Below are 10,439 nucleotides of genomic sequence, written 5' to 3'. Positions count from 1 at the left end.
TTTCTGGGGGGGGGGGGGCTACCAGCTGTCTGCACTCCTCTCTTGTTTCTGAAGTAATATGATCACTTATATTAAGCATATAATAATAAGACCCACATTTAGTGGTATTGGCTATTCATACAACTTTAATTGAGTGGATCTTTCTTTTACAAATGGAACAACAAAGATAGTAAAACAATCATTCATTAATCCAGTAAATACCATACAACATCTGTCCAAGTTACTCTTAACAAAATAAGGCATAATAAAACCCAGTACCCTTTAACGGTGTAATACTCACATAGAATAACGAAGAACAAGGTGCCGCAAACAGTTGCTCAGCAAGACAGATTAACAAAGTTCACTGGTATAGCAATAAATGACAACTCTAAAATCCCAAATTGACACCATAGTAGACAAATGAGTAGGCCACCCTTCCCCACCCTACGGGAGAAGATTAAGCTCTGGCGTTCGCATTTCTGGGAAAACTATTGCTTCAGAAGTCGCACTTCTTATTATATTTAACACTTACAAGCTCTAATATAATAAAGGAAAAGTCAACTAAATTGCTGAATAGTAAGTACAAAGTCATAATTCTTTAAGGAAAGAAATCCTACAGGTAAAGTAGCCCATCTTTTTCTTATCTCAGCCAGTTCATATCTTTCCTTGTCACCCCCGCCGTAGTAGCACCCAGAAAATGCTAGCATATCAGGTTCAAACCTGAAATATAAATGTTAGAATTGAAATAAGTATTAATAAGTATTTCCTACTTAAAATAGGAATAGGAATAAGAATAGAAAAGGAATAGGAATCCTAGTCGGAAAAGAGTTCCAATTCAGTGTCTATAAATAGGGTCTCAATGTAACAATTATTATACACAATTCAATAATATTCTTCCAATATATTTCTCACATGGTATCAGAGCATTGGTGAGAATTTCAAATTACCGGTGTCAAATTTCGGTGAAGACGGTGGATTGATTTGTGTCATCTTTCATTCTGAAGGTGTCGTGCAAAAGACAACAACGTCACGAGGCTCGGGAAGCTCAGGCGACCAAACCCCAGCCAGACCCACAGGAAAATACCCTCCCACGCGCCCCACGCGCCGATTGGAGGTGGAAATTTTCCGGCGAGATCTGCTCACGCCGGCGCATGAGTGCTGCTCCGGTCATTTTTTTTCAAGCTATTTTTTTCCTGTTGGGTCGCCCAGTATTTCCGACCAGAACCTGGGCAGTTTTCTCCAGTTTCGATCACCGGAGTTAGGGTTCCAGTGATTTTCAGGCAATTTCCGGCAAGTTTTCGGCGAAATCAGAACTTTTAGGCTACTGTAGGTAGATTCGGCAGTTTCTAGCAAAATAAATAAATAAAATATGTCTTCCGCGTGTATGTTTTTGGCTCCAAAAATACAGGAATTGGAAGTTCAAGCCTTACAATCACTTCAGAACCATTAATGGGAAGTTAAAACTATTTAGCTTGGGCTTCTTTAGTTGAGTTGTGGTGCAAGGGTCAAGGTGTTCAAGATCACTTGACAAACAATGCTTGTGTCATAGATGAAAAGACAAAAGTCTAGTGATGATGGTGCAAAAGCCAAAGCACAATGGGAGAAAGTGGATGCCCAATTATGTAGTTTCCTTTGGCGCTCTATTGATTCTAAGTTGATGCCCTTGTTTCGCCCATTCCAGACATGTTATTTAGTTTGGGAAAAGGCACGTGCTTTATACACTAATGACATATCTCGATTCTATGATGTGATATCTCGGATGACCAACTTAAAGAAACAAGAATCCGATATGTCTACTTACTTGGGACAAGTACAGGCAGTCATGGAGGAATTTTAAACATTAATGTCTATCACTACAAACGTGGAAAAGCAACAAGAGCAAAGGCATTGTTTCTAGTTCTTACACTTGCTAGACTTCCTACTGACCATAACTCTGTACGTGAGCAGATTCTAGCCAGTCCTACAGTTCCCTCCATTGATGAATTATTCCCTCGTTTGCTTCGTCTTGCTGCACCTCCCCGTCACAAAGAAGTTTCATCACCCATTGTTGACTCCTCTATTCTCTCATCTCAAACCACAGAAAAGCGTACATACCAGTCTATGGAGAATCGTCAAGGGGGAAGGCGTTTTGGAAAACCTCGATCCAAGTGTAGTCATTGTCATAAACCTGAACACACTCGTGACATATGTTATATTTTGCATGGTTCACCACCCAGTTATGATCCTATTGTTCTAAAGGAATATAATGAGTTCCTTCGAAATTGCGCAAGTAAACAGACATCTTCACCAGTAGCATATGGTGCTCAACCTAATCAACCATCCAATAATGCTCATATTGCTCAGGCTGAATATGATGAGTTCCTTCAGTATCGTGAAAATCTAGTGTTTCATGAAAGGACGAAGCACATTGAGATTGACTGTCACTTTGTCAGAGAAAAGATACTCTCGGGAGATATTGTTACAAAATTTGTGAAGTCAAATGATCAGCTTGCAGATATGTTCACCAAGTCTCTCACATGTCCTCGTATTAATTACATTTGTAACAAGCTAGGTATATATGATTTGTATGCACCAGCTTAAGGGGGAGTATTAGAATAGAAATAAGTATTTATAAGTATTTCCTACTAAGAATAGGAATAGGAATAAGAATAGGAATAGGAATCCTAGTCGGAAAAGGGTTCCAATGTAGTGTCTATAAATAGGGTCTCAATGTAACAATTAATATACAGAATTCAATAATATTCTTCCAATATATTTCTCACAATAAATAAATAAGAGCAACAAATAGTAAGTGCCAATAGAAAGCATAAATGTAAAAGGAGTTATCCTGGGTCACGGACATATATAAGGAATAACATCAGAAAGATTTGAAATTCTATGTTACCGAAGGAAAAACGTACAAATTATAATTTAAATAAACATCTAATGCTTACTTAGCTAGCACAAATATTTGAGTATTATGAATCTATGTTGCTCAGACTTTCCAAAAATATTGCCATACCCATGTCAAATCCTTCTAAAATGCACTACCTTTGGAGGATCAGACACTCACCCGTCGACATTTTTGAAGAGTCTGAGCAACATAGCTATGATTTATGTATGAAGGTCAAACTAGTTATGAAGTATGAAGGTTAAGCTTATCAGTTACAAAAAAAAAAAAAGGTATGAAGGTCAAAATAGCTTTTTCCTTTCAACAAAAGAAAACATGGATTTTGCTGCTCATTCTGCAATTGTCCAAGTTCTCATTACCAGGAATGTGTTCTATTATCCCCATGGATTGTGTTCTATTATCCCCAGAACACACAAACTTGACCTCACGCTGATATGCACTTCCTAAAATTATGACTAGAGCCTGAAGGATCACTGTCAGGAAACTGTACAGCATTTTGAGATTCGTTTTATGAATAAAATTATTCAGAATATTAAGCCCACCAATATAGGAAAATCATCAGTTTAAGCTTCAAATGTAAACAAATGGGATTGTCCATTCTTTCGGTTAGGTACAAGGAGATTTAGCCAATACAGCCCTTGTTCCTGTAAAAAAAAAATTTAATGCTACTGCCATCATAAAGCAGAATTGGAACTTTGACCACAAAAAAGGCGGTTTTAAGGGAAAATAAAGTATCTCCTGTTATGGCATCATATCAAGAACAAAATCCTAAAAGTTGCAGCACTAATTTTGAGTTCCAAAATTCTGGCTTTGCTTTGAAAATTGCTAAGCAGAGTTAAAGAAACCAAATTGTAATTTCGCAACACTACAAGTCAAACAAACCTCAAATGAACTGCAACGAAACGTCTTGCCATTTTTCGCATGCGCACTACAAGTTTCTGACCAAAATTTCTTATGGGCTTAGTAAATCTTAAAGCATGATAATTCACACGGCAACGCAATTTTTGCAGCTCCTCGTCAAGTTCATTAGCAAGCCGAAAATCAAATTTTGTCAACTGAATAACCTGCACAACAATTTGGAGGTCAAACATCAATAAAACCTGAGCATAAACATCTACTTTTTACTATCAAGTTTTGACTTGTATACTCTATGATAATAAAATTTTAAATTGTGTATCATGAACTGTACCCATTTCACTTATTGAAGTCGTTAAAATATACTGAAGGACATCTAAAACAAGGAAAGCTCCAGTAAAATTTAAATAACATTTACAAGATTGTGTCAAGCTGTAAAGTTTCTAGTTGGTGACAAGTATGATACACATTTATAAAAATGGATGTGAGACTATCATTGAGGAAATTTGGTTGATTGCTAAACGTGCTTTCTAAGTTTGGTAAAACATACATTACATGCATTTCAATGTTCGTGATAAATTTTCCACCCAGTTTTTGCCTCCTTCACTCCCTCAATTATCAAGAAAACAAATTATCGTCCATTCCAGAATACCATTATCCATACAGACCTTTATAAACACCAGAAAATGTCTTGATCATGTAAATTTAAGACCTCAACACCAGCCATCTGATATAGCTTTTAGAACAAGAGATAAATGCTCCAACAGGACCATGATATAGCTATTCCCAGAGAAAACATAGAAATGACTTACTCGCCAGAACAATGATTTTAAACAGATTTATATGTGCCATATTTGGTCTTACATCTCTGAGATTGAGAATAGATAGGCCAAACATGTGCTCAAGTTAATTTCTAGGAAAGTAAAAAGATGTGAGAATCCTGAAACAAAACATAACTTAGGTTTCGGCGACTTGACTGCCTAAACAGCTAATTGAATAAGAGATCTAGAGGAGTGATCACACTCCCTTCAAGTTCACTTATAGTTTTCTGGAAAATATGAGGTTTGGGATAAAAACCAGATAGTATAGGTGTGTAAATGATTGTACAAATATGATTTAAAAAACATATTCAACTGTTCTGCTTTTCTTTTACTTACACGTCTCTTTAAGAGTACTGGCAATACTTGGTCCAAGTAATATTCAGGTTCTGATTTTCTAGGAACGCGCATGGTATATGGAGGTTTTCCCATTAACCTCATGACCTTTTCTGGAACTCTTTTAACAACAGTGACATCCTTCGCAAGGTAAGAGATGAACCATTTAACATCAAAGATGTCGAAAAAATCACTGCAGGATAACAGGATATCTCAGTGAAGAGAGAGAGAGAGTCAAACTTGCTTCTGTTATTTCGATCCACTATAAACTTCCTCAAAATAAGTACAAAATGTCCACCAACCTGTCATCCTTCCAAAATGAATGATGATCCAACTCAGGTACGACTAAAGTGGCATTAAGAATCCGCGCTACAACTACAGCATCAGTTATCTGGTAAGCACGAGATAGACTCCAAATGTTAGACTATTACGATACAGATATTAAATGAGCAAACATAAGCAGTTTGAGAGACACCAAAGATTAGTTGATGGATGATATCAAGTCAAGAACAGCACACTTACTCCAGTTCTTTGTTGGTTGAGTCCTCCGCTAGTTGCAATAAGTAGATATCGATTTGAAGATCGCACATTCACAGCAGCTACATTTCATTTGAGAAAAGTTACAGACCAAAATTTCTCAGTAAAATTTGAAGTATACCAGAATTATGAGATACAGAAGAATAAAAGTGAAGTTCGAAGCTAAATAGGCAGGAGAAAGCCTTTTGGCAATTATCACAAATGACCAATTGCACACATCAAATTTTAGTAAAACTATGTTTTAACTCCTGCTTGTGTCACATATCAAACAAGGCAAAACAGTATAATCCAATGCAATGGCAGACCTGAACAATATTCTATTCACTTCTACATATCTATGAGGATGACATGTGACAATAAGGCTACTCTCTGCTTTAACAAACTGATGGGACACGAGATAAGCCGGATTATAAATTGGACAAAACACATTAGAACAGGCAATGCAACAAATCTCCTTTTCATTTACCTTCTGTTCACCTTCTTGTTGGAAAGAAAAATAAATCAAGATTACAAAGGATCAAATCAGACTACAGGTGCAAGTAGGATATATAGAGAAAGAAAATGAGAGAAACTCGCTTAAGATAGTGTAGTTATGTCCAATGTACACATACAAATGTACTGATGTCTGTGCAACACCGTGATTGTTGAAGATGTCAAAGGGAATGTGGTAGACCTAAAACTATATAGAAATAAGTTATCTAAATTGACCTACAATTTCCGCGGAATTCCTGTGGACTTAACGAAGACGGATCGCAACAAAAGGTACAAGAAAATAAAGAAACAAACTAGCTGGAGATAAAGATAGTCGTTAATGGCACACTTGCATCAGGTCCTGTGTACGACTATAATATTTTAAGCATGGTTAGAGATTGCACGATATGTACAGATAGTCGTGCAATTTTGGGATCCCTAGTTTAAACAGAATGTTTGACTTGTCATAAAAGACAAATTATTGAGTAGCGGAATACGCGCCAAAATGGAGTGGAGCAATGTAGACAATTCATATAGCCGGCCTCAACTAGTTTGGGATAGAGGCAGAGAAGTTGATGTTGTTGTCTCTTGCTAGAACGAGCATAACATTTTGGTAATCAAGAAACTGCTTGATGACTTGTCACTTACGACCCTTACAACTTAATGATCACAAGGCTGGACTTTGGAATACAATTTTGTGTATCATATGGCTTGGAAGAAATTAGCTGTTGGAGGTAATAAGTTTAGCTTGGTTTATAAATGTCATCGGCTCATCCAAGTTATGAAATCCAATTGTGGTGTAAGCTGCAATGATTATCCAATGGAACAGGCACAAGAAAAGACCAAAGTATCAATAGTTGCAGCCCCATGAAAAACCATTTGTTTGAGTTGTTAGTGGAACATGGACACAAAGTCAAATACGCAGTTTGAAGTTATATAATTCTGCGGCACACACAGTTCGAGGAAAATGCAGCATTCCAGTATTTCGGTTTATATGAATCTATGAATGCAGTCATTTAGAGACTGCTGAGTTCAGACCAACTGTAATTGATTAACTGCTACATATGTGTGAGTCCTTGAATAAGGATACTTTATTCATAAATTAGCTACATACATGCAATATATTTTAATAGAAATTTATCATTTGTTGACAATTTTTACCTGCTTTCTCAGTATCAGGTGCATGCTCCCAGTTAACGTTACACGGAGGTTTTGTTCTAGACTCAGTAAGGGCAGCAAACTACTAACGAACCCCCCTCCTCCCTCCTTCCATCTCTATCTTGTTCTAGATTCCAGGGCATGGCGGGGTTTTTTAGACATCTTGATCACCAACTTAACCAGGCTTCCATATCTACACTTCAATAGCAATATTAGACACAACCTCGAGTTCAAATTCACCAACTTAAGTCACAGGACTTTTCTTTATGCTTTAGCCAGGCAGTTGAAGAGAAAGGCAGGGGAGTCATGGTCAAAGACGAAAAAGGACTTCCTCCTTTAAGGAATAAAAAAGTGTGCGAAACAAAAGTAAATATGTTAAAATCCCATCAATCCTTAGAAGTTGGATGCTGGCAGGTTCACTCTCTTTCACATCCTTCCCATGCCAAATAATAAGAAACAAAGGCTATATACTTCTGGCATGGAGAAACCAATTTTCTCCCTGACCTTTTCTCACTCAATCCTTCAATCAGACATACTCTACTTTTTATCTACATGTCAGTAGATCATATGATTACATAATCGTTAAGATCATAATGTAAGATGTAAATAACCAATTTACATAGCCCCTTTAAGATGTTCAAAGCATTGAAATCGAAACCTCTAAAGCCCTTAACTTTCAGATTATGATAAACCAAGATAGCATTGCCTAAATATAATACATGATATGAGTGACAACATCATAAACGGTTAGGACAGTAAATATCTGAAAGAAACCACGCACAAGCATTTAGGTTATACGTACAAGCAAAACGAGGGCCTCTCTCACTGCATCCATAGTAAGAAGTTGAATACCTTGACTTCCAAATATCAATTGGTGCATCGCCATCCTAAAATATATCAAGTAACAGAACATGTGATGCTTCAAAATACCTGGAGAGGCAAAGCAAAAACTAATATTTCAACTTCATAGCTGCTTAGCCTGCTAGTGCTGGCGCCAGAAACTTTAGTTTTTCCTCTGAACTCTGAAGCCTAACATTTTTTTGTAATAATAAAATTATTTAAGCTTTTTTTAATTTAAAAGAATAAAGAATGTTTTAATTTGTTTCGAAACCTTAAAGAATGTTTCTGTTTGATGGATCAATTTTTAAATTTAACTTCCACACATGATATGTTTAACACACCAGATTAAAAAATATTTTGGTATATATATCTTTAGTTTAAGATAATAAAAAAAAATTAAAAAAAAATTATTAAAAAGAAAGAAATAACTTGAAAAAATAATAATTAAAATTTAGGCCTCAAGCGTTAAAACTCATTCATTACTGGCAAATTTATAAGATGAGATTCTGAATTCTCTTTTGTAATTCTAACATTCCAAAACGCAAAAAGCGAATTGAAAGTGAATTTAAACTGTTCTATGTAGTTTACATACAATTCACTCTTTTTTTTGAAATTCTTAAACGTCAAATTTGGCGAAAAATAATAAAATGGAAGAGTTGTTTCTACAAAATATTTAGAGATGCCTTTGATGACAAAACTAAATGAAAAGAAAATACCAAAAACAAATTAAAAGAAATCTGAAATGATAGAATATATGATAACATTCAGTGCATAAGTTCAAGTCGAGAGCTTCGGTGCAACCATGTCAGCTGCCTAAATATTACTCCGTCCCAATCTATGTACTTATACTTTTTCTTTTTGGGATGTCCCAACATGTTTGACACTATTCCATTTCACATAACCTTCAAGAATTAAAATTCATTAAGCTATCAAAAGCGAAACCCCGTGTGATGTTAGCTCTATCAAACTAAACTTTCACATTTACAATTTTCCACTATTACTAATATAATATGTAAAACACTCTGAGCTACCTGCCAAACCATTCCAGGACTCAGGAGTACATTGTACTTCACTATTTCCCTTAAGAATACCCTCTCACAAACATGAAGGGAATGACAAAACAGCGATACTAACTTTTCCACAGAAACATGGTCAAAACAAGGTTAAATCAGTCATTGTTATATACCAAGAGTTCAAATTACCTGTTTGTAAAACCAAGCACCTTTGACGAGTTTCTGAGAGTACAATTCAAGATTGGATGCAACATAACCGGTGAAGAGGGAAATCAAACCTAAGGCAAACAGCATGAACCCACAAACTTTGGTATATGGGGTCGGTCGCTTCCATAACCAACAGGTAAAGAAGAAATGCTGCTTCTGGGTATTAGCCAATACCCCACAACTATACCTCCAAACTTTCGCCACACCCATATCTACAGCTACTTAATTTTGAATTTATGATGCCCTTTTGCTCTCATAGTATCAACCCACTGCAGGGAATGGACAAGTAATCAGTATCACATACAAAGAGAGCTGTGCCCACTACTCTGCTGTCTATATAAATGGTGTTGGCCGTCCAAGAGCCACTAAAAACGATTGAATTCACTCCTTGTGCAAATCCTTTTTTCCCCAGTTCAAATCCGGGGTAGTCTGATCAATAAGAAAACTCAAAATCAATTCGTTACGTCTGTTGAATGTTGAATAATTCCCCAGCAGAAGAAGCAGAGGAGCTGGTTTCACAAATCTCGCACACTGTGGAGTGTTCTCAAATGTGGAGTCACCAGTGTGACAGCTTTTTTTTCTTATGTCTTAAAAAAAATAAAAAGACGAAAAGAAAACCTAGAGATTTTGAGTTTTGCGAAGATTATATTATTATTTTTTAAAAAAATACTCACTTTAGGTAGAAGAATGTAAAAATTATGTATCAAAATAGAAAGTAGATACTGAAGTTTTTTCCATTATATGAGGTATGCGCTTGTAATTCTACTTTAGGATATGTATATTAAATATTTACTAAATTATGCGTGTTATGTTATTTCATTGTTATTAGTATTATTTCGTTTAGTCTTTATAATATCTCTTTTATTAGATGTTATGTTTTTTTTTCATCACTATTTTGTTATTGTTACACTTGAGTTTGAATTGAAGGTTTTATTAAAAATAAATTATCTATTTCTATAAGGTCGAATGATTTTATTAATATATTTATTATTTGTTGTTTTAACCTTTTGCAATAAACAAGTTGAAAAAAAAGATAGAATTTTTTATTTTATTTTCAAACAAAAGTATGAAGACAAAATCTCTTTATTTGCAAATTTAAATTTCTTTAATGAATACGAACATCCTAAGAAATTAATCAGTCTTGTAATAATAACTTGCACCAACTAATTTACAACATTGTTAGCTATTTTGACTTTTCCCTGTTTTTCTTATTTATTTCCACATTTACCCTTACAGCTTCATCATATGATTCTTGCACGAGATGGAATATTTTGTAAGCTGTTGATTTGAGGACCACTCAGATACCAACAAGTAACTCATAATTTTGGAACAAAA

At 35.4% G+C, this 10,439-nt stretch overlaps 1 protein-coding gene across 2 annotated transcripts in view; it reads right to left on the bottom strand.

Annotated features, from left to right (window-relative positions):
• Window positions 1–9,719, bottom strand: part of LOC107021229 (O-fucosyltransferase 29-like) — an 11,956-nt gene extending 2,237 nt beyond the window's left edge. The window contains exons 1-7 of one of the 2 annotated variants that reach the window (XM_015221844.2): window positions 9,087–9,719; window positions 7,847–7,931; window positions 5,401–5,477; window positions 5,181–5,269; window positions 4,882–5,071; window positions 3,752–3,933; window positions 597–699 (exon numbers count right to left, since the gene is read on the bottom strand). In XM_015221844.2, coding sequence (XP_015077330.1) covers window positions 597–699; window positions 3,752–3,933; window positions 4,882–5,071; window positions 5,181–5,269; window positions 5,401–5,477; window positions 7,847–7,931; window positions 9,087–9,314 — 954 coding nt within the window. In that variant the 5' untranslated portion in view covers window positions 9,315–9,719. The remainder of the gene's footprint in view (window positions 1–596; window positions 700–3,751; window positions 3,934–4,881; window positions 5,072–5,180; window positions 5,270–5,400; window positions 5,478–7,846; window positions 7,932–9,086) is intronic. The other variant, XM_015221843.2, reaches the window with a different exon arrangement.
• Window positions 9,720–10,439: the final 720 nt, after the last annotated feature.

This window comes from Solanum pennellii, chromosome 6 (genome assembly GCF_001406875.1).
Source record: "Solanum pennellii chromosome 6, SPENNV200".
Classification (NCBI taxonomy): Eukaryota; Viridiplantae; Streptophyta; class Magnoliopsida; order Solanales; family Solanaceae; genus Solanum; species Solanum pennellii.
Note: the sequence above shows the minus strand (reverse complement) of the source record. Positions and strands in the feature narration are given on the sequence as shown.